Consider the following 24,817-nt stretch of genomic DNA (forward strand, 5'->3'; position numbering starts at 1 on the left):
CTCCACCCCTGAAACCTCCCACCGGTGGCAAAGAGGGTCCTGGCAACCCTAGCCATGGAAGATCGCTGGGTGACCTTGGGCCAGTCACACACACTCAGCCTCGACCCTGGCAAGTACTTGGATGGGAATCCTCCAAGGAATACCAGGGGTGTTAAGTGGAGGCAGGCAATAGCAAACCACCTCTGAAGGTCTCTTGCCTTGAAAACCCTACGGGTTTGCCATATATATATATATATATATATTGCAATGCATTGCAAGAGCCGTTGCATATTCCATGCATATTATCCATCACGAAGGGTAAATCAGATTCCTTTAGTGGTAAATCAGATTCCATATTCAAAAGGAAAAACATCTGCTCCAGTCATGTAACAGGGCTTTCCCACCTTACCCTTCATACTGCAGCCATTTGTATCCCTGAAAATCTGGGGACCTGCTCATGCAAACTGAGGGGCTGAATCCAACCCACAAGCTTTGTTCGACAGAGACAGTAAGGTTGCCAGGTCCCTCTTTGCCAACGGTGGGAATCTTTTTTTGGGTGGAGCCTGAGGAGGGTGGGTTTTGGGGAGGGGAGGGACTTCAATGCAAATGGAGTCCAATGCCTATGGAGTCCAATTGCCAAAGCGGCCATTTTCTCCAGGTGAACAGATCTCTATCGGCTGGAGATCAGTTGTAATAGCAGGAGATCTCCAGCTAGTTCTTGGAGGTTGGCAACCCTAAGAGACAGTGACTGCTTCCTCTCCTGTGTCCAGGAATTTAATATTACAGCAAGAGTCTGTGTCAATGCTGATGCACAACTAAACACTCTGTAGGTACTATGGCTGCAGTCTCCAGTGTGGCACCTGACAACACCTTTCCTGGCACCTGCCAAGTGTTTTTAGAAAGTTGGCAGAGTTAGGTAGGGCTCCTGCCCAGCAGGGCTTCTGATTGACCATTGGAGAGCTGACTGGCTGTGCAGATTTTTAAAAATTCCTTTTGGCAGCAGCTGCCACCACAGCACAAGGATCTTCACTGTGTAAATGAAGGTGTGTGCAAGAAAACAGTTTGAAGCATTCTGTTCATTTTAAAAAGGCATACTGTTAAAAAAAAAGCTGCTGGCTGTAATGTTGAAAAGCTACTATTAGTTATGCATGACCTCACTCCCTGGTATTTTGTGGCTGGCCCCGCCTCTTGTGACAGACATTTTGGGGTTGGCTCCACTCCTTGTGGCCGCCATTTTGTGGCTGCGCCCACTGCCTTGTGTCACATGAACACACATGAAGCTGCCTTATACTGAATCAGTCCCTTGGTCCATCAAAGTCAGTATTGTCTACCCAGACCAGCAGCGGCTCTCCAGGGTCTCAAGCAGAGGTCTTTCACATCACCTACTTGCCTAGTCCCTTTAACTAGAGATGCCGGAGATTGAACCTGGGACCTTCTACATGCCAAACAGATGCTCTACCACTGAGCCACAGCCCCTCCCCAACTGCCCCCTTTCACTTCTGCCCTCTTTTACTCCTAGAAGCTATGGATTAGCTAACCATGTAGTACATGGAACATGTGTTCCTGTAGTGATGGCACAGAGATATCATGAAAGACATCTGGAAACACTAATCCTTGAGAATTTTTCTTGTTACTGCTTCCAAATTTTAACAGCACGGGGCTAGATCCTATGAGCCACAAGTGAAAATCATTTGCAGGCCCTTCATTCCCTACCTTCCTTTTCCTGGCATTTTGCCCCCAGGGCTCCCTCTTCCCCAGCATTGGCTTATCAGAGGTCTCACATGAACACACATGAAGCTGCCTTTTACTGAATCAGTCCCTTGGTCCGTCAAAGTCAGTATTGTCTACTCAGACCAGCAGTGGTTCTCTAGGGTCTCAGGCAGAGGTCTTTCCATCACCTCCTTGCCTGGTCCCTTTAACTGGAGATGCCGGGGATTGAACCTGGGACCTTCTGCATGCCAAGCAGATGCTCTGCCACTGAGCCACAGCCCCTCCAAAGGTGCCTCCAGGCTCAAAAAGTTGGGAACGCCTGAGTCTTTGGCCCTGTGACAACAATTGTATTGAAACAGTTGCTCATGTCTTATTTTGTTGTAGTTTCTATACAGAATCTCGCAATGAACTAGTAGGCCCCCTGTTTGTTGATAGAATGTCCCAGATTCTTTTAATGTCGCCTATTTATTGGGCAGTCCTGACCTGGATGGCCCAGGCTAGCCTGATCTCGTCAGATCTCAGAAGCTAAGCAGGGTCAGCCCTGTTTAGTATTTGGGTGGGAGACCACCAAGGAATACCAGGGTTGCTGTGCAGAGGAAGGCACTGGCAAACCACCTCTGTTAGTCTCTTGCCATGAAAACCCCAAAAAGGGTCGCCATAAGTCGGCTGTGACTTGACGGCACTTTACACACATACATTTATTGGACAACCGTTCGCCTCAAATACTGGAGACAATGGCACAGTTTTTAAAGTTTGTTTTAAAAGCCCGCCAAACGCCAAAAATTAGATGGTAGTATCAACAATGTTACTCGATGTAACTGTCCACTAACTATTTTTTAAAGTAGTAGAAAAGGGCAAGAGTCCAGTAGCACCTTAAAGACTAACAAAAATATTTTCTAGTAGGGTGTGGCTGTGGCTCACGAAAGCTCATACCCTACCAGAAAATATTTTTTGTTAGTCTTTAAGGTGCTACTCTTGCCCTTTTCTACTACTGCAGACAGACTAACACGGCTACCCACTGTGAATTATTTCTTAAAGGGCACCTTTTAATATTTCCATTCCTTCTGTATCCTTTTGTATTGTGCCTTTTGATGCCAATAAAGGAATGATGGATTAAATATGCCTGAGTCACTGTGGCTGGCTGGCTGGAGAATCAAATAATAATTTTTAGACCCGTGGCATGTTTGGGAAACGTATCCGCTACATACAAAAAAAAAATACATTTTTCACATCAGGAGAGTAAAGTTGAAGAGATTTACACCATCCCTGGCTTGTCAAAGAAGCGGTGTTATCTGCAGCATGGATGCTTTTAGGTGGGCAAAGAACCAGATGGCACGTGAAACAAAGTACCTTGTGCGGCAGCAGACTGTTTTTTCCCCCTTAAATTAACACTTTTTTTCTACACTCTTTTTGTGTCGCTTGTGCACTCATGGCATAAAAATAGCACCAAAAAGCCCAAAGAAATAAATGTACTGGGAATGCCGGCAAGAAAAATAGTTGGAACAAAAGCGTAGAAGAAGAAGAAGAGTTGTTTTTTATATGCCGACTTTCTCTACCACTTAAGGGAGACTGAAACCGGCTTACAATCACCTTCCCTTCCCCTCCTCACAACAGACACCCTGTGAGGTAGGTGGAGCTGAGAAAGCTCGGAGAGAGCTGTGACTAGCCCCAGGTCACCCAGCTGGCTTCGTGTGGAGGAGTGGGGAAACAAATCCAGTTCACCAGATTAGCCTCCACCGCTCATGTGGAGGAGTGGGGAATCAAACCCGGTTCTCCAGATCAGAGTCCACCGCTCCAAACCACCGCTCTTAACCACTACACCACGCTGGCACTACATTTCTTGATATTCTAAAAGATGAGACAACCAAAGCATGGCCCTGCCATTCCCTTCCATCCATCCACTGGTTCCACCAACTGCCTGCAGAGCATGTTGGAGCAGGCAGAGCATCAGTGCACACAACCGGACTGGTGAAGTAACAGATTCCTTATTATTGTTAAAGCTGCAGATTTAAAGATACAGGAGAATCTCTGGCAATCCCACCTTGGACTCTGGGTAGGACAGGGGATCGTTTTTGGTGTGTTTTGTTTTCGCCAACTTTGTTTTACAGATGAAGAAGAAGAGTTGGCTTTTATACCCCGATCTTCTCAACCTTTAAGGAGTCTCAAACCGGCTGACAATCTCCTTCCCTTCCTCTGCCCACAACAGTCACCTTGTGAGGTAGGTGGGGCTGAGAGAGTTTGGAGAGAACTGTGACTAGCCCAAGGTCACCCAGCTGGCCTCATGCGGAGGAGTGGGGAAACCAACCTGGTTCTCCAGATTAGAGTCCGCCGCTCATGTGGAGGAGTGGGGAATCAAACCCAGTTCTCCAGATTAGAGTCCACCGCTCTTCACCACTACACCATGTAGAACTTTGTGGCCAAATGGTTGAATAAGGACAAAGCCAGTACATGACAGTGTAATATCTAACTGCCTTACCTGCCAAAACTCTGACTTCTGCTTCATTTCCAGTTCTGGCACTGGCAGGATTCTTTGCAAGGCATCTATAGACCCCACTGTCCCCAGCATGAATTCTACTAATTTGTAAAGATCCAGAAGGCAGGATTGCCACACGGGTGTCACCAGGTGTCAAGATCAGGTCCTCTTGGTTCCTCTGCCAGTGGATGGTGGGCATAGGTTCCCCGACAACTTCACACTTTAACAACACGGTGTCTCCTGCAAAAGCTGTGACGGAGTCCGTCTGGGATAGAAACCTCAAAGGCCCTGGAGGAAGAAGGACAAAAGCACCAGTTAGGACCGCAAGTCGAACCTTGGGGTTTTATCTGCGGCTTGTCTCCCTAGCTGCGTTTCAAGGGTGAGCGCAGAACTCAAAGAGCAAAACCACACAATGCAGTCGTACAGCATAAGACGTCCAATGAACAATGCCATTGGGCCAGGATTACAGCTATGGTTGCCAACCTCCAGGTACTTAGCTATCACTACTTCTTTAAAAGCTACCACTACTTCTTTCGGAAGTTCTGTCTTTCACTTACCTGCTGTGGTCCACGACTGTTCCATGGTTTGGGGATGGTTGGACTTTTTGAATACAGATTGTGTACATTACCACTGTGTATCATATGACTTATTGTAAACATATATATTGTATTGACGGATTTAGAATTATAATAGTGATATTATTGCTTCTTCGTATATTGGTTGTTAACAAACGTATATGGAATAGTTGGTTGTACTTTGAGCATTGGTGCTGTGTTGTGTGTGTGTGTGTGTTAAGTGCCATCAAGTCGCTTCTGACTCATGGCGACCCTATGAATGAAAGTCCTCCAGAATGTCCTATCTTTGACAGCCTTGCTCAGATCTTGCAAATTGAGGGCTGTGGCTTCCTTTATTGAGTCAGTCCATCTCTTGTTGAGTCTTTCTCTTTCATTCTTCTTCAGCACTGGTTCCTTTTTTGTTATTGTTGTTTAACCTCCAGGTACTAGCTGGAGATTTCCTGCTATTACAACTGATCTCCAGCCGATAGAGATCAGATCACCTGGAGAAAATGGCCGCTTTGGCAGTTGGACTCTATGGCATTGAAGTCCCTCCCCAAACCCCTCCTTCCTCAGGCTCCACCCCCAAAACCTCCTGCTGGTGACAAAGAGGGACCTGGCAATCCTAATTACAGCAGTGCAAGAAATACCAACAGGGAAGGGAATCTGACTACCCATTCAGCACCCCCAGAAGCCACCAAAGAGTTCAGAGAGATCCAAGAGCCACAGAGCCATTTGTATCTTGAGGTTTATTTGTTTGTTTTATTTATTTCCCACCTTTCTTCATGATCAGTGGCTTTCCACAACATTTGCCCCCTCCTCACATCAACCACCTTCTGAGTAGGTTATGCGGAGAGACAGGGACAGAATCACCCAGCGAGCTTCCCAGGCAAAGCAGGATTCAAATTCAGTTGTCCCAGGTCTTAATCTGGTACTCTAACTACTGTGCTTTGCCTAAAGTTGCCAGCCTCCGGGAAGAGCCTGGAGATCTCCCAGAATTATAACTGATCTCCCTGTGTTCAGTTTTGGGCACCACAATTTAAGAAAGATGTAGACAAGATGGAACGTGTCCAGAGGAGGGCAACAAAGATGGTGAGGGGTCTGGAGACCAAGTCCTATTAGGAAAGGTTGAAGGAGCTGGGTATGTTTAGCCTGAACAGGAAAAGACTGAGAGGGGATATGATAACCATCTTCAAGTACTTGAAGGGGTGTCACATAGAGGATGGTGCTGAGTTATTTTCTGTTGCCCCAGAGGATCGGACCAGAACTAATTGAAATTAAATCAAAAGAGTTTCCGTCTAGACATCAGGAAGAATTTTCTAACAGTTAGAGCGGTTCCTCAGTGGAACAGGCTTCCTCAGGAGGAAGTGAGCTCTCCCTCCCTGGAGGTTTTTAAGAAGAGGCTAGATGGCCATCTGTCAGCAATACTGATTCTATGATGAGAAAGAGGCCATCTTGGCCATCTTCTGGGCATGGAGTAGGGGTCACTGGGGGCGTGGGGGGGAGGTAGTTGTAAATTTCCTGCATTATGCAGGGGGCTGGACTAGATGACCCTGGTGGTATCTTCCAACTCTATGATTCTATGAACACAGTTGAAGGGTTTAGCCTCTAGCGCTCCCCTGCTGCCCCCTTGCCTCTTAGTAACCCCCTAAGGAATTCCACTGCCCCCCAGGGGGTGGTACTGCCCACTTTGGGAACCACTGCTCTATATGGACCCTGCTGAGAAACTTAAAAACATAACATAGGGACATAAGAACATAAGAAAGGCCATGCTGGATCAGACCAAGGCCCATCAAGTCCAGCAGTCTGTTCACACAGTGGCCAACCAGGTGCCTCTAGGAAGCCCACAAACAAGACGACTGCAGCAGCATTATCCCGCCTGTGTTCCACGGCACCTAATATAATAGGCATGCTCCTCTGATCCTGGAGAGAACAGGTATGCATCATGACTAGTATCCAGTTTTATTAGTACCCATGAACAGATCTCTCCTCCATGAACTTGTCCACTCCCATCTTAAAGCCTTCCAAGTTGGCAGCCATCACCAAATCTTGGGGCAGGAAGTTTCACAATTTAACTATGTGTTGTGTGAAGAAATACATCATCTGTTGAATCTGTCACCCTCCAACTTCAGCAGTTGACTCTACATTCTAGTATTATGAGAGAGAGAGAAAAGCTTCTTCCTATCCACTCTCTCCATACCAAGCATAATTTTATAGACCTCTCTCATGTCTCCCCTTAACCGCCTTCTTTCCAAGCTAAACAGCCCTAGGCATTTTAACTACTCCTCATAGGGCAGTTGCTCTAGTCCCATGATCATTTTCGTTGCTCTTCTTGACACCTTCTCAAGCTCTGCAATATCCTTTTTTTTTTTTAGGTGTGGTGACCAGAACTGTACATAATATTCCAAGTGTATTCTCACCATAGATTTGTACAAGGGCAGTATGATAGCAGCAGTTTTATTCTCTATTCCTCGCCTAATTATGGCCAGCATGGAATTTGCCTTTCTCATAGCCGCTGCACACTGGGTTGACATCTTCATCGAGCAATCCACTACCACCCCAAGATCCATTTCTTGGTCTGTCACTGCCAGCACAGATCCCATCAGGGTATATGTGAAGTTGGGATTTTTTGCCCCAATATGCATCACTTTACACATGCTCACATTGAATCTCATTTGCCATTTGCCCCCACAGCTGAATTCTCTTGTCTGCCTTTCCCAACTGGCAATTCTAGTTGAGTTGTTTTACGGAAATATACAGCCGGAATCCAACCACCTCTCCGCTTGCATGTTTAAAATTTCCCAGGACAGCAGATTTGCTTCTAAATTCCATCCAGCAACGACCCATTAGCTGGCGGCCTTTTCATTTCCTCCACCGCAAGGACAGGAGCCCACTCGTTTTCACATTAAGAGATTGGCGCCGGTTCAGGATTTTAACAGCTCTCCACCCACAGCAATCCCAATACCGACCAGCAAAGCGGAACCATTAAACATTTCCCCTTTTAGCTTGTTTAAATAAAAAATTAAACAGGAATGCTTCACGAATGACTGCAGAAGGCTGTTAAAATGTCACCTCCCGATCAATAATGACAATAGGGTATCCCGTAATGCAGCAGTCAAGGTGAGTCAGGCCAACAGAGAAGGGAATGTGACTTTTCTTCTGGGAAAACACGATGGCAAATAGAGGCATGGTGGCTGTGACAAACAATTGACAGTCCTCAATATTCCCCCCACCCCTCCCCTCCATCCTCAAATGCCCTACATGGGAGCTGGATCGATCTGTAGTGCGCTATTACAAAAAATAAGGATTGCAATCACTCCCCAGGGGCCAACCTAGGGTTGCTAACTCTGGGTTGGGAAATTCCTGGAGATTTTGGGAGTGGAGCCCGGGGAGGGCAGGGTTTGTCAGAGGGAGACCTCAGTGCAGTGTAATGCCATAGAGTCCACCCTGCTTTTCTCCAGGAGAACGGATCTCTCTAGACTTGAGATCAGTTGTAATTCTGAGAGATCTCCAGGCCACACCTGGAGGGTGGCAACCCTATCAGGCCCAGAACTCACTCTGAATGCCACCCCCACCCCCCGGGTGTAGAAATTCAATTCAGTCCAAAAAAAATCGTCAACATCTTAGGTCATAATTGGAAATACAAGATGAGCATGCTGCTAAGAGGGATATGGAATGGTATAGTATAGCCTGATCGCATCAGATCTTGGAAGCTAAGCTGAATTGGTACTTGGAAGGGAGACCTCCACGGAAGACTCTGCAGAGGAAGGCAATAGCTCTGTTAGGTCATTTATGCATGTGAGTTTTACCTGAGGTTCATTGCTGGCTGGACCCACACATTCCTGTTGTGCTTACAGTGCTTACTGTGAGAGGAAATCCCCCCAAACCCAATTGCCACATAAAAAAGCATTTTAAGAACACCACAAAAAACGGAGCAATCTTAAAAGGGGGAGGGAAGCTAGTACCTGGAGGTTGGCAACCCAATATATGCGTGTTAAGTGCCGTCAAGTCGCCTCCGACTCATGGCGACCCTATGAATGAAAGTCCTCCAGAATGTCCTATCCTTGACAGCCTTGCTCAGACCTTGCAAATTGAAGACTGTGGCTTCCTTTATTGAGTCAATCCATCTCCTGTTGGGTCTTCCTCTTTTCCTGCTGCCCTCAACTTTTCCTAGCATGACTGTCTTTTCCAGTGTCTCTTGTCTCATGACGTGACCAAAATACGATCGCCGCAGTTTAGTCATTTTAGCTTCTAGGGTCAGTTCAGGCTTGATTTGATCGATAACCCATTGATTTGTGTTTTTGGCAGCCCACGGAATCTGTAACACTTTCCTCCAACACCCGATATATACACAATATTTATATGTACATTCTGTTGTATAACATTGATTCGATGGCGCCCAATTTAGGTAAAAAAAATATGTTCTCTGCAAGGAGAAAAGCTGCCGAAAGGAATCTCAGTGGTATGGAAATGAAGTTGCACCAGGTCAATTAGCTCAAAAGGGGAAAAAATAATCAGTGTGGGAATTCTCAGACTGAAACAGTGGGGATATGAAATGTGAAATGTGAAATCCTTCCCAGGCTCGGCTGCTTTGTGATTCCTCCTTCTCACTATTCTGACGAAAGCCCCTTTTCGCCACCTCCGCTCTGTTAATTTGAGGCAGCGGCCAAGAAACAAAGTCCTGCCTCCCTCAACTTCAGGTCTCTGTCCCCTGGGAGAAAGATTGCCTTCTCTGCAGAGCCCCTGGGAATCCTCTCTCGCTACACCTTCTTTTGCATCCTAATCGGAGAAAGGCACGCAAGCCTGCTTTGCCCTACAGCCTGGTTGGCAGACTATCAAGAGCCCCATCTTCTCCCTACCGAAGGCCTAATTATTAAGTAATTAAAGTTCATTTAATAAAAAAAAGGCTTATCATTCGGGGGACAGACCTTGGGGTCTACGGCACGTGCCTATTAAATATTCCGCAATTTAGTAACGCTCAGTACAACCCCCTGAGGGGAAACGCTTTAAAATGCTTTGTTTGTTTCAAATTAAAGTCTGCAAGGTTATTTAACAAGAAGGGAAAAGCCCCCCCCCCCCGTTTCTCCACTCCCTCCTCTTTCATTCACACAACCGCTGAAGGGCAGAGAACCAAAGTAATGGGAAAGAGCTGTTTTGCTTCAGTTTGGTTCAGATAGGTCCAAAGGGAATGAGCGCTAGCAAATCTGCGAAGGCAAATAACTCCACAAATCTTTCTTTCCCAGCCTTTTCTTTTCTTCCTGCAATGTTCAATTTCTTCACTGCGATGAAGGATGGCCGTCCAAGGACCACTGCCCAAAATGGCACCCCCCCCAGGTTGAATCAGTATGTACAAATATGCATTTTTGTGCTGTATCTTCACGTTTTCATACGTAGTCAAGAAGACCATCTGCGTCCCCATGTATTTTCTTCGCAATGTCCCCCCTTCCTTCATTATGCAAAATGTATTATATATAAAGGACTTATAGGGGGCATCTAATTTTCCACTTCCCCACTATTTAGGGTTGCCAACCGCCAGGTACTAGCTGGAGATCTCCTGCTATTACAATTGATCTCCAGCTGATAGAGATCAGTTCCCCTAGAGAAAATGACAGCTCTGGCAATTTAACTCTATGGCATTGAAGTCCCTCCTATCCCCAAACCCCGCCCACCTCAGGCTCCACCCCAAAAACCTCCCACCGGTAACGAAGAGGGACCTGGAAACCCTAACACTATTTCATCTTTCCTTTTTCTGAAGGCCCCCATAGACTCTCTCCTTTTCCTGCATCTTCCTCTCCTTTCCACCCATCAGCCAACTTTCCTTTATCTGTCGCCTTGTCTTTAACCCCTTCCCTCCCCCTGCCTAAAGCTGCCAACCTCCAGGTGGTGGCTGGAGATCTCCAGCTATTGCAACTGGTCTCCAGGCGACAGAGGTCAGTTCACCTGGAGAAAATGGCCACTTTGGCAATTGGACTCTATGGTGTTGAAGTCCCTCCCATCTCCAAACCCCGCCCTCCTCAGGCTCCACCCCCAAAATAACCAGGAATTTCCCAACCCGGAGCTGGCAACCCTACTCCTGGCACCGTCGCCCAGGGAAAAGTCTGACTGGGTTGTGTGGCACCAGCCCCTGGCCAGGCCCAGTTGTGCACTGGGGAAGCAGCAAGGGGAGCTCATTTTTTCCACTAACCCCTCCCCAGTGTTTCAACTTTCCCTCCCGCTGGCAGCCACCATACCCTCATTTTTCCCTGCTTCCCTCCTTCCTTTCCACCTACCAACTCACCCACCTGCCTTTTAGCTGCCCCCATCTTCAGCTATATTTATTATTTATTTACTTCATTTATGTCCCACCTTTCTACACAATGGGTAGGCTTGCCAACCTAGCTGGAGATCTCCTGCTATTACAACTGCTCTCCAGCCGACAGAGATCAGTTCACCTGGAGAAAATCGCTGCTTTGGCAATTGGACTCTATGGCATTGAAGTCCCTCTTCTCCCCAAACCCTGCCCTCCTCAGGCTCTGCTCCTAAAACCTCCTGCTGGTTGCCAAGAGGGACATGGCAGCCCTATCTCCAGAGTCTCAGAAGGTGGTCTTCCATATCATCTGCTATCATAACCTTTTAGCTGGACATGCTGAGGATTGGACCTGGGTCCCTCTGTGTTGCATAGGTAGGGTTGCCAGGTCCCTCCTTGCCAGCGGCAAGGGCGGAGCCTTTTGGGGCGCAGCCTGAGGATGGCAGGATTTGGGGAGGGGAGGGACCTCAATGCTGTAGAGTCCAATCGCCAAAGCGGCCATTTTCTCCAGGCGAACTGATCTTTATCAGCTGGAGATCAGTTGTAATAGCAGGAGCTCTCCAGCTACTGCCTGGAGGTTGGCAACCCTATGCATAAGAGATGCTCTCCCACTCAGCCACAGTCTGCCATTCTGCCTTTTAGAGAAAGAATGGTAGAGTGTATTCCAACCGTGATGCCGTTATTGATTGTATGTACCCTTTACCACTGAGTTTTTTGGGCGGTCTTGGAAGATGTGGTGTTGCATCTTTTCTCCCGAGAACATAAACAGTGTGTTCAGTGTCTGGGCCCGGCTTCCTAATCGAATAGCTTACTTTCTGCCTGCCTGAACGCCAGCGCTGTTGTTTTGTTTGTTTGCAATTTCAAAGTAGTATTTCTCATTGCATCTTGCCCCGAACAAATCATGGCTGCGAGCCGTTAAACAATTGAGGCATCCCGTCGAGAGTGCTGCAGAGGAAGGCCCTTGAGTTCATCGCTGGATCCCACTGCGGAGCTAAGAAATGCAACCATGGAAAGTACAGGCAGCCTTGACTGTCAGAGGGGCATGGCACAAAAGTGTCAGAGAAGAAGCTGGGCTTTTAGAGTATGGTAAAATAAATATAATTTACGCCGCCAGTTAATTTATAGCAGTCATTGTCTAAATGGCTCTTTTTTTCTGTTGTTGCAAACACCGCCTATCGAAAAGGCGTAAGCAAGAAATCTCGGCGGAAGTAATAATGTTGATGAAAAGTTTCCAGCAAATCTGTGTAATTCAGATTTCTGATTTAGAAGAACCTACTGGGAGAAAATTGGTGTTAATTATATACACTTGGGAAAAAATGCACTTATAACGGAAAGCCATAGAAGTTAGCTTACACCGCAAGTAGGAAAGAACGATGGGTTTATTTTTATCCAGTTTATTAGTATGATACACCTGATATGCAAGTTCCTCCGACTGCAACAGAATATATATTTAGGCACATGCAATTTACCCCCTTTGAAAACTTGTCTGTCATTTCAATGATAAAAAAGACTGTAAGACAACAGTAAAAACCGAGAAGTTCCAAACATGTGTTTATGCTCCCATTTAGGGATAGTATTAGGTTTGCCAGGTCCCTCTTCGCCACCAGCGGGAGGTTTTTGGGGGCGGAGCCTGAGGGGGGTGGGGTTGGAGTGAGATATGAGAGACCCGGATTCAAATTCCCATACTGCCATGGAAGCCTTCTGGGTGACTTTGGGGCAGTCACCCACTTTCAGCTCAATGTACCTCACGGGGGAGAAAGGCAGTGCGTAAATGAAGTATGTAAAATATCAATTCAAACCCACCATAATACAATAAGACCCACTAATTGCTCTTCCTAAGAAAACATCTTCAAAATTCAATACTTTCTAGGGTTGCCAACCTACCAAAGCTGTCCATATTTAATTGCAAGCTTACAAGCTCCTTTTCCCATAAGGGTTATTGGCACACGGAAACATTTGAAGCTTGAAAAAAGAATATGAAATGGGGACTTTACCAGAAGCCCATTGCGGTTTATAACTACTCCGTTGCCTGTGCATACTTACCAGTTGGATGTTTGGACTTTTGGCCTATTATACCTCGACTTACCTTTTAGAGAAATTGTATACTTATACTTACCTTTGGGATACTGTAACTGTGAATTTTGTTTGATTTTTGTCTTTTGCTCTTTGAGCACGTATTTATTCTTATAATTAAGGTTGTTCTTTTGAATAGACCTAATTGTATTTCAGTTTGAGTCTGAGCTTTTATTGTAAGCTATACAAGTGCATTATTTTGATTCCTAACCTCTGGGTACTAGCTGGAGATCTCCTACTATTACAACTGATCTCCAGCCGATAGAGATCAGTTTCCCTGGAGAAAATGGCCGTTTTGGCCATTGGGCTCTATGGCATTAAAGTCCCACCCGTCCCCAGACCCTGCCCTCCTCAGGCTCCAACCCAAAAACCTCCAGGTGGGGGCGAAGGGGGAACTGGCAACCCTAAGGAGAGGGCTATCCATGGCTACTAGTCAAAATGGATACTAGTCATGATGCATACCTTTCTCTCCAGTGTCAGAGGAGCATGCCTATTATATGGGGTGCTGCGGAACACAGGCAGGATGGTGCTGCTGCAGTCGTCTTGCTTGTGGGCTTCCTGGAGGCACCTGGTTGGCCATTGTGTGAACAGACGGCTGGACTTGATGGGCCTTGGTCTGATCCAGCATGGATTGTCTTATGACCACCACCAAGATTGCCAAATCCAGGTTGGGAAATTCTGGGGAGGGTGGGCTTTGCAGAAGGGAGGGATCACAGAAATGTATAATGCCATAAAATCCACCCTCCATAGCAGCCACTTTCTCCAGGGGAACAGATCTCTGCAGTCTGGAGAACAGTTGGAACAGCAGGAGATCTCCAGCTACTCGCTGGAGGTTGGCAACCCTACATAGAGTCCACCTTCCAAAGTGGCCATTTTCTCCAGGTGAACTGATCTCTGTCACCTGGAGATAAGTTGTATTCTAGGAGCTCTCCAGGCCCCACCTGGAGGCTGAAAACCTGCCAGTTCAACGAGTAGCGGCTAGCCTTTTCTTGACTCCATCTTTGAAGACGTGACTTTTTCCTGTGTTTTTGAATGACAGTTTTCCTCTGCTGCCACTATGAAATCTGGAGAACTTTTTAAAATTTATGTTTTGTTTCTGGGCTGCTAGCATATTTGCTGCTTGCTATGATAACCTGCTACTGGCAGTTTCCGTGCCACTTTTCAGAAAATAACTTTATGTGTGTATTAAAAAAAAAGCAAGCTACAAATGTTTGTAATAAGTATAATTTGATAGCCCAACATTAAGCTGCCACCAATTTTGCCTAAAGCAAAATGCAAGGCAATTTTGGAAAGCCCATCTCATGTGAAACATGTATAGCAATTTTGAGGGAAATCCAAGGAATTTCAATTAGACAGTCAAAATTACCCAGGTGAGCTTTGAAAACACCTAGAGGAATTTCAAAAGGAAATGGGAGAGAAGTTCAGCGAAATTAGAGAGGGATGTTTCAATATCTCTATCTCAGCGGACTGATTAAGAGGCTCATAGGATAGGTTATGCACACAGGGCCCAGTGTGACAGAGTCAGAAGCATCGGTATTAATGTTGCTAACTCTGCATTGGGAAATTGCTAGAGATTTGGGGGTGGAGTAGGGTTGCCAGGTGGGTGGTATTGGTGGGCAATTGCCCACCAATCCACCCAGACGCTCTAGAGCTGCAGCTGTGTGCATGTGCGGGCGCACACATGCGATGACAGGGCTTGAGGGTTAAATCAACTAGACGTGCCGTCATCATGTGCATGCACCCGCCCGCGGCCGCTTCAGCCCCGCCCCCTAAACCTCCCGCCAATCGGGAGGGGGGACCTGGCAACCCTAGGGTGAAGCCTGGGGAGGCCAGACTTTGGGAAGGGGAGGGACGTCAGCAGGAGGCCACAGAGTGATGCCATAGAGTCCACCCTCTAAAGCAGCCATTTTCTCCAGGGGACCTGATCTCTGCCACCTGGAGATCAGTTGTAATAACGGGAGATCTCCATCCACCACCTGGAAGTTGGCAACCATATTTAGAAGCCACCCTGGTTTTAAGAGTGTAGGCAGCACAGTGGTCATTTCCAAATGTCAGCAGCCCAAAAACTATGAGTCTCTCTTAGGAAGTCATCCATGGGATCCAAATAGGGGTGCCAACCTCAAGGTTCTACCTGGAGATCTCCTGCTATTTCAACTGATTTCCAGCCACTAGAGATCTGTTCACCTGGAGAAAATGGCCGCTTTGGCAATTGGACTCTATGGCAATGAAGTCCCTCCCCTCCCCAAACTCCACCCTCCTCAGGCTCTGCCCCAAAAACCTTTTGCTGGTGGCAAAGAGGGACCTGGCAACCCTACACACCGGCTAAAGCTTTTGACAAAGTCCCCCACCAAAGACTGCTAAGCAAACTTCATGGTCATGGGATAAGAGGACGTCCTCTTATGGATTGAGAGCTGGCTGAAAAATAGGAAGCAGAGAGTAGGAATCAATGGTCAGTTCTCACAATGGAGGGATGAGAGCAGTGGGGTGCCTCAGGGATCTGTGTTGGGACCGGTGCTTTTCAACCTGTTCATCAATGACCTGGAGTTGGGGTTAAACAGTGAAGTAGCCAAGTTTGCAGATGACACCAAATTATTTAGGGTGGTTAAAACAAAATCAGACTGTGAAGAGCTCCAGAAGGATCTCTACATACTGGAAGAATGGGCATAAAAATGGCAAATAAGATTCCGTGTGAGTAAATGTGAGCATGTGTAAAGTGATGCATATTGGGGCAAAAAATCCCAACTTCACATATACACTGATGGGATCTGTGCTGGCAGCGACAGACCAAGAAAGGGATCTTGGGGTGGTAGTGGATAGCTCAATGAAGGTGTCAACCCAGTGTGCGGCTGCTGTAAAAAAGGCAAATTCCATGCTGGCCATAATTAGATGAGGAACAGAGAATAAAACTGCTGATATCATACTGCCCTTGTACAAATCTATGGTGAGACCACACTTGGAATACTGTGTACAATTCTGGTCACCACACCTAAAAAAGGATATTACAGAGCTTGAGAAGGTGCAGAAAAGAGCAACCAAAATGATTAGGGGACTAGAGCAACTGTCCTATGGGGAGCGGTTAAGACCCTTAGGGCTGTTTAGCTTGGAAAGAAGGCGGCTGAGGGGAGACATGATAGAGGTCTATAAAATTATGCATGGTTTGGAGAGAGTGGACAGGGAGAGGTTTTTCTCCCTCTCCCATAACACTAGAACACGGGGTCATCTGCTGAAGCTGGAGGGTGAGAGATTCAAAACAGATAAAAGGGAGTATTTTTTTCACACAACGCATAGTTAAATTGTGGAACTTCCTGCCCCAGGATGTGGTGATGGCTGCCAGCTTGGAGGGTTTTAAGAGGGGAGTGGACATATTCATGGAGGAAAGGGGTATTCATGGCTGTTAGTTAGAATGGATGCTGGTCATGTTGCATACCTGTTCTCTGTAGTATCAGAGGAGCATGCCTATTATTTTGGGTGCGGTGGAACCCAGGCAGGATGGTGCTGCTGCGGTCGTCTTGTTTGTGGCTTCCTAGAGGCCCCTGGTTGGCCGCTGTGTGAACAGCCTGCTGGACTTTATGGGCTTGGGTCTGATCCAACAGGGCCTTTCTTATGTTCTTATTTACAAAGGCAGCTGTGACAGGATAGCACCACATAGGTTTTCCAATGTGCTCCATCCAATTTGGCCTAACTTTTCTACCACTGACATTCCAACTATCTCCCTGCTCTTTTCAGTGTATCTAGGCCCATGGGTTGCCAACCTCCAGGTGGGGCCTGGAGATCTCCTAGAATTACAACGGATCTCCAGGCGCCAGAGACCAATTCCACTGGAGAAAGCGGCTTCTTTGCAGGGTGGGCTCCGCTCTCCCAGTGAGATCCCTCCCCTTCCCAACCCCACCCTTCTCAGGCTCCCCAAATCTCCAGGTATTTCCCAACCCAGAGCTGGCAGCCCTATATTCATTCTTGAAAGCGGAGGAGGGTTCTAAGGCGCAAGCCTGGCTTTTGCTCCATTCAGATTTTTGGATTCCAGACTCCTACCAGGACTTCAGCAGAGTTATGACATTTTTAATGAACAGGAAAAACCTGAATAATGTGACCGTGCACATCTGTCCTATGAAGTAATAACTAAGGCATATGATGCCAGTCCAGATTGCTGTATCAAAACACATCCATTCTTAGACATGCCGGGCCTATAATTAGCCACGTGAGTTGATGAAAGAGCCTTTGGGCAGCCTTCCAGCCCTGTAAATCTATCGCAGGCATTGGATTCTTCCCACACTTTTCTGCCAACTCTACATCTGTAACTAGGGTCGCCTCAAATATTCATGATGTTCCATTCTCGGAGTGAAAAATCACAGATATGGCACTGCCAAGAGATGTCCCAAGCAGATAAAATCATTTCAAGTACTACTATTGGATTGGTGGGGGCACAATGGTGGCAGTTGTTGTTTAGGTCTGCATAGGTTTTGCTGCTGTTTGGGCTCTGGATGGGGGAATGGTCTTGTCAGTCATTTAAAAAGGACGCACATTGTCCAGATCCACTTCATAAAGGCGATACGTCCACTTTTGTAATACCAATGTAACACAGAGCAGAAATAATTGTGAAAAGAAAGAAGAAGAAGAAGGAGAAGAAGAAGAAGAAGAAGAGTTGATTTTTATATGCTGACTTTCTTTACCACTTAAGGGAGACTCAAACCGGCTTACAATCACCTTCCCTTCTCCTCCCCACAACAGACACAACAGAGCTGTGACTCACAACAGAGCTGTGACTAGCCCAAGGTCACCCAGCTGGCTTCATGGAGAAGGGAAACCAACCTGGTTCACCAGATTAGCCTCCACTGCTCATGTGGAGGAGTGGGGAATCAAACCCGGTTCTCCAGATCAGAGTCCACCGCTTCAAACCACCGCTCTTAACCACTACACCATACTGCAGTGGTGTGTGTGTGTGCATGTGTGTGTAGTGCCATTATGTGTGTGTGTGTTGAGTTCTGTCAAGTCGCTTCTGACTCATGGCAACCCTATGAATCAATGTCCTCCAAAACATCCTATCTTTAACAGCCTTGCTCAGGTCTTGCAAACTGAGGGCCGTGGCTTCCTTTATAGAGTCAACCCATCTCTTGTTGGGTCTTCCTCTTTTCCTGCTGCCTTCAACTTTTCCTAGCATAATGGTCTTTTCCAGTCTTCTCATAATGTGACCAAAATACGACAGCCTCAGTTTAGTGATTTTAGCTTCTAGGGTCAGTTCAGGCTTGATCTAGAACCCACTGGTTCATTTTTTTGGCAGTCCACGGTATCCATAACATTTTCCTCCAATACCACATTTCAGAGGAATCTACTTTCTTCCTATCTGCTTTCTTCATTGCCCAAAAGAAGGGCATGGTTTTTGGAAACTATTGCCTGTTGTTCCAGATTACCAGAAATCTGAATATTTGTTGACTTTTTAAGATGTTGGTACATTAGGGTTTTGAACAATCTTCCTCTCAACCATTCCAGTCCTGAGTCACATGTGTACCCCATGTTCCAATAGGGTTGTCAGATCCCCCCTGGCCACTAGGAAGGGATGAAGGGTAGGGTTGCCAGATCCAGGTTGTGATCTGTAGATTTGGAGATGGCACCTATACAGGTGGTGGCTGGAGATCTCCCACTATTACCGGTACAACTGATCTCCAGCCAATAGAGATCGGTTCACCTGGAGAAAATGGCTGATTTGGCTATTGGACTCTATGGCATTGAAGTCCCTCCTCTCCCCAAACCCTGCTTTCCTCAGGCTCTGCCCCCAAAATCTCCAGGTATTTCCCAACCCAGACCTTGTTGTAACCCTAAATTGCCCGCCAACTGACCGGGCTGCCTGCTACACTGCCAACACTTCCGGGTTATCCTGGAAGTGCCAGTGACGCTCTATGATTTCCATAGGTTTTCAGAGGGAAACTGCTAGAGCATCACATGCATAGCACTTCTGGGGTAAACCTGCATCACTGCCTCTCATACACATGGATATAAAGCTCCCGCCAGAGGCCAGGTAGGACCTGGCTACCCTAGGGGAGGGATAAGATCTTGGATGATTTATTCCTGCACATGATTCCTTGTTCCTTTTACTAGGAAAGTTCATGGTCAGGTGCATGTCAGTAGCGAAATGAGAGAAGGAAATCACAAACCAGATGGTTGGCACACCTGCCAAAGAAAAGTGAAGTCTGTTGGGTGCTAGTTAACTTTTGTTCTTCAAAAACTATATTTCATCTTTTTGTGAATATTCTCCAATGAGGGCTGGATACTAAAATACAACCCCCCTCGCAATACTTAAACCAGACAATAAAATGACGGTAATGTAAACCTGACAGCTGAGCAATCCAGTTTACAAACAAAGTTCTGTTGCTTGCAGGATAAATATTCAGCCAGAAAAACAAATTTGATTTTTACTGGTCATGCCGAGAGACCCACAACAAGTAAACAAGTAGCATAAAAGCTGAGAACAATCGGGTTTCTTTTTTCCCCCTCATCCGTATCATTTTAGTAATCCAGACTAAATGTGAATGTTTGCACGATAAAGCCGAGCTTCAGGGCAGAGGCCTGGTTGGACTGAAAAAAAATTATACAAGCAAGAAAAGGCTAAGAGTGACAAAATAATCTACTTGAGAAAATAATGGGTCTGCAGTTCGGGCAAAAGTTTCTTCCAACAATTGTCTCAAGACAGGAGGTTGAGATACCCTGAAAGCAAAAGAGCTGGTTTTCATATCGGTCTTATTGAAATCTGGTGCTTATGGCAATGAAGCCTCACTATTCACAATGCCTCCTTGGTGGTGGCGAAAGAGAGACAGAGATGGCATATGAGCAAGGTTCTCTGATGGTCTACTAACTGAATAGCTTGGAGACTCGGGCTGCCAATAGAATCATAGAACCATAGAGTTGGAAGGGGCCATACAGGCCATCTAGTCCAACCCCCTGCTCAATGCAGGATCAGCCTAGATCATCCCTGACAAGTGTTTGTCCAGCTTCTGCATAAAGACCGCCAGTGAGGGGGAGCTCACCACCTCCCTAGGTAGCTGACTCCACTGTCAAACAACTCTTACTGTAAAAAAAAAAATTCTTAATATCGAGCCGGTACCTTCCCCCCCGCAATTTAAACCCATTATTGCGAGTCCTATCCTTTGCCGCCAACAGGGACAGTTCCCTGCCCTCCTCTAAGTGACAGCCCTTCAAATACTTACAGAGAACAATCATGTTCCCCATCAACCTCCTCTTCTCCAGAATAAACATTCCCAACTCCCTCAGCCTTTCCTCGTAGGGCTTGGTCTCCAGGCCCCTGATCATCCTCATCGCTCTCCTCTGCACCTGCTCAATTCTGTCCACATCCTTTTTGAAGTGGGGCCTCCACAAATGCACACAATATTCCAGGTGTGGCTTGACCAATGCTGTGCAATAGGGTTGCCTGTTCAGGGTTGGGGAATACTTGGTGATTTTGGAGGTGGAGCCTGAGGAGGGTGGGATTTAGGGAGGGAGGGACTTCAATGAAGTACAAAGCCATACAGTCCACCTTCCAAAGCAGCCATTTTCTCCAGTTGAACTGATCTCTGTCTTCTGGAGATTGGTTGTAATTGTGGGAGATCTCCAGCCACCACCTGGAGACCGGCAATGAGGGTGGGGCCTGGAGGTCTTCCAGCATTATAAGTGACATCCCAGATGACAGAGATCCACTTCCCCTGGAGAAAATGGACACTTTGGTGAGTGCATATTATGGCATTATACCCAGCTGAGGACCCTCCTCTCCCCAAACATCGACCTCCCTAGGCGCCACCCCCGCAAAAAATCTCCAGGAATTTCTCAACCTAGAGTTGGCAAACCTATTGGGAACAGTGATTATTTTCTTAAACATGAGACGCCAGCGTTACAGAATTCCTTGAAAGACCCTACTGTGGTCTAGAAGCCTTTACTCCTGGATCTTGAGCTGAATTGGCACTTTAAACTACTCTCATTTCACATGTCCCAGGGTAAACCTTGGTACTGGAAAGAGATGCTAAAGCATAGACTTGGCACAAATTAAGTTTCTTCTCTCCTATTCCCCTTTTAAAACCATCTAAGCTAGTAATCATCTGTAGATATCTTAACAAACTTTGTTTCTATCATTCATTTCTTTCTAGTCTCTTCAGTTCTCTGGTGATATTTATCATTCATCTCTCAATTCTTATCATATTACTACAGCTAATAGTATATAGTCTGGTCCCTATTTGGCTAATGCAACTTCTGGGAAGATACATTCAAGAATCTTCCAGCGTCTCATCTGATTTTACTTCAAGTAATTTGTACAACAATCCTGTAAGATAGATCTAGGTCTCTCCCCTAATAATGGTTCTTCAGCATTCCCTTGTAAGAAATGAAACCGTGAATCTTTATCTTCACACCCATTTTTCTTTCCTCATGTCAAATTTCCCCCATTAAAATTAACACATTTCCCAAGGTTATTTTTGCATTTGTTGTCAAACTGACATAAAATTAGTACATCCATATAATCGGACAAAGTGGTGGGGAAATGATGCAAAGGTAGAAAGAAACTCAGTGATGGAAACAAAAATTAGGTGACCTGAAAACAATGATAAACTATGAAATAAAAAAGAAACAAAAGGAGCCATAACAGACATGGTTAACAGTCCAGTTCTGACAACTGATGGAAGACTGGGGGTGTGAAGAGCTGATAAAATGGCATAAAAACATCATTTATGGCTGCAAACCAGAAGTGACATCACCTCAATGTGTAACACTCTAGGGCTTTAACTGAAACTCTATAGTAAAAAAAAAACACCACGGAGAACAGGGAAATTCCCACAATGTAGCATGACTCAGCAAGGTGTAGTAGCAGTTTGTGACACAGCCACCCACCTCCATTTTGTCCCTGACACTCTATTGAGCACAGGTGGGGAATGGGGGGCACCAAGGGGGATCCCCCATTCCTGACAGGCATCTGGAAAATTTATAGGGTTGCCAACCTCCAGGTACTAGCTGGAGATCTCCTGCTATTTCAATTGATCTCCAGGCGATAGCGATCAGTTCACCTGGAGAAAACGGCCGCTTTGGCAATTGGACTCTGAAGAACTGGGTTTGATTCCCCACTCCTACACAGCAGTGGACACTGATCTGGTGAACAGGATTGGTTTCCCCACTCCTACACACGAAGCCAGCTGGGTGACCTTGGGCTAGTCACAGCTCTCTCAGAAGGGGAAGGCAAGGTGATTGTAAGCCGGTTTGATTTTTCCTTATGTGGTAGAGAAAGTCAGAATATAAAAACCAAGTCTTCTTGTGCAATGCTGATTCTATGAACTTAGGCAGTTCATGAGAGGGAGGGCATCTTGGCCATCTTCTGGGCATGGAGGGTCACTGGGGATATGTAGGGAAGATAGTTGCGAATTTCCTGCTTTGTGCAGGGGGTTAGAATAGATTACCCTGGTGGTCCCTTCCAACTCTATAATTCTTTGATTCTTCCTCACAGGGTGTCTGTTGTGGGGAGGGGAAGGTGATTGTAAGCTGCTTTGATTCTTCTTTAAGTGGCAGCGAAAATCGGCATATAAAAACCAACTCTCCTCCTCCTCTTCTTCTTCTTCCTCCTCCTCCTCTTCTTCTTCCTCCTCCTCCTGTGGCACAGAAGTAGGGTTGCCATTCCACCCTCCAAAGCATCCATTTTCTCCAGGGGAACTGATCTCTGTAGCCTGGAGATGAGCTGTAATTCCCGGGATCTCCAGATCCCACTTGGAGGCTGGCATCCCTAAGCAGAACTCTTTGTGTCTTTTTCAATACCTTCTAGAACCATAAAGGCACCCATAATGTTTATCAATACACTCAGGCAGGGTGGTTTTGAGCACAGGAACCTGTCCTGCTCGCTATCGGGGGAGAGGGAGAACTTCAAAAGTTCCATTCTGCCAAAAAGCCCACATACCATTTTGTCTCTATTAATACAGAAAAGCAGAGAGCCCAAATCTCTTTATCTTCCTGTCGGCGCTTCTTGCCAGGGTGCTGGTGGCCCTCAGCCAGGAAAAAGGACCAGGATCCCAGCCAAACAGCAACAAAGCCATTTCATCTGCTTTTTCAAAGGGGCCGTAAGCAGGGAACAAAAGAGCCGGCCTGTCAACCGCAGACAGCTCCAAAAGGGGCCACACGTCCAAATCTTTTTTTTGTTAAATTCCATCAAAACTGAGCTTTTTATCATTTGCGTGTTCTGCATCAGGAGTTGAATGGCACTGAAATAGATTTTGTTTGTTCCGTTCACGCTTGAAAGTTTGCAGCAACCCAACTGCTTTAGTGTCAGCCTAAACTTTTTCCATTGAAATCACTTGGGTTGATGGGAGGGATAAGTTTAGGCCGACACTAAAAGCAGTTGGGTTGCTGCAAACTTTCAAGCTGACTTTCATTATTGTACTAACCGGAAAACCTGTAGGGTAACGTTGCCAAGTTACTGCTGGGCAGAGGGAGAAAAATAAGGGATAAAGGAAGGAAGGTGGGGGGGGCGTGGCTCAGTGGTAGGGCATCTGCTTGGAATGCAGAAGGTCCCAGGTTCAATCCCCGGCATCTCCAGTGAAAGGGACTAGGCAGGTAGGTGATGTGAAAGACCCCTGTCTGAGACCCTGGAGAGCCGCTGCCGGTCTGAGTAGACAATCCTGACTTCGATTGACCAATCTAATGGATGGACTAATAGGTTTAAATATTTGAAGGGATGTCATGTTGATGAGGGAACTAGCTTGTTCTCTGTTGCTCCAGAGACTAGGACACCGAGTCATGGATTTAAACTAATAGAAAAGTGATTCCACCTAAACATTAGGAAGAACTTTCTGACGGTGAGGGTGGTTCGACGATGGAATGTGCTGCCTCGGAGGGTGGCGGAGTCCCCGTCTTTGGAGGTCTTTAAGCAGAGGCTAGATGGCCATCTGTCAGGAGTGCTTTGATTGTGGGATCCTGCATGGCGGGGGAGGGTTGGGGTCACTGGGGATGTGGGGGGAGGTAGTTGTGAATTTCCTGCATTGCGCAGGGGGTTGGACTAGATGACCCTGGTGGTCCCTTCCAACTCTATGATTCTATTATTCTATAAGGGTCTGATTCAGTAGAAGGCAGCTTCATGAGTTCATGTGTTCAAGGTACGGCTAGCATCCTGACATGCTGATGTTCTGAAGCGACCAGAAGTGCCATCAATACATTGCCAGGGATGCTCTACCAATTGATTAAAACTCTATGGTTAAACCATAGCATTTTGGCTATATGCTAGAGCATCACTGGTAATGTACTGATGTCATTTCTAGTCATGTCGGAGGTCATTTGGGCATGTCATCCATGACATTATTACATTGACAGAAAGCACACACACCCCGCCCCCCGCACAGCAGAGTCTCCCACCGGTTGCCAATGTTGTGCTGGCAATCCTATTGTAGGGTAGTCTGCAAAAGCGTTGGTATAATCATAGGAGGAGGAGGAGGAGGAATTGGTTTTTATATGCCGCCTTTCTCTACCACTTGAGGAAGAATCAAACCATCTTACAATCACCTTCCCTTCCCCTCACCACAACAGACACCTTGTGAAGTAGGTGGGGCTGAGATAGCTCTAAGAGAACTGTGACTAGCCCAAGGTCACACAGCTAGCTTCATGTGTAAGAGTGAGAAAACCAACCCGGTTCACCAGATTAGCCTCCATCGCTCATGTGGAGGAGTGGGGAATCAAACCCGGTTCTCCAGATTAGAGTCCACCACTCCAAACCACTGCTCTTAATCACTGCACCAC

At 46.5% G+C, this 24,817-nt stretch overlaps 1 protein-coding gene and 1 non-coding gene across 2 annotated transcripts in view; one reads left to right on the forward strand and one right to left on the reverse strand.

Annotated features, from left to right (window-relative positions):
* DCC (DCC netrin 1 receptor) overlaps positions 1 to 24,817 on the reverse strand; it is a 591,765-nt gene that overhangs the window by 492,346 nt on the left and 74,602 nt on the right. Inside the window, exon 3 of the mRNA XM_056849071.1 lies at positions 4,166 to 4,450. Within this exon, the coding sequence (XP_056705049.1) occupies positions 4,166 to 4,450 (285 nt within the window). The remainder of the gene's footprint in view (positions 1 to 4,165; positions 4,451 to 24,817) is intronic.
* On the forward strand, positions 23,552 to 23,623 carry TRNAS-GGA (transfer RNA serine (anticodon GGA)). The gene has a single exon. It is a non-coding gene; the product is annotated as a tRNA-Ser (tRNA).

This window comes from Euleptes europaea, chromosome 4 (assembly GCF_029931775.1).
Source record: "Euleptes europaea isolate rEulEur1 chromosome 4, rEulEur1.hap1, whole genome shotgun sequence".
NCBI classification, from domain to species: domain Eukaryota; kingdom Metazoa; phylum Chordata; class Lepidosauria; order Squamata; family Sphaerodactylidae; genus Euleptes; species Euleptes europaea.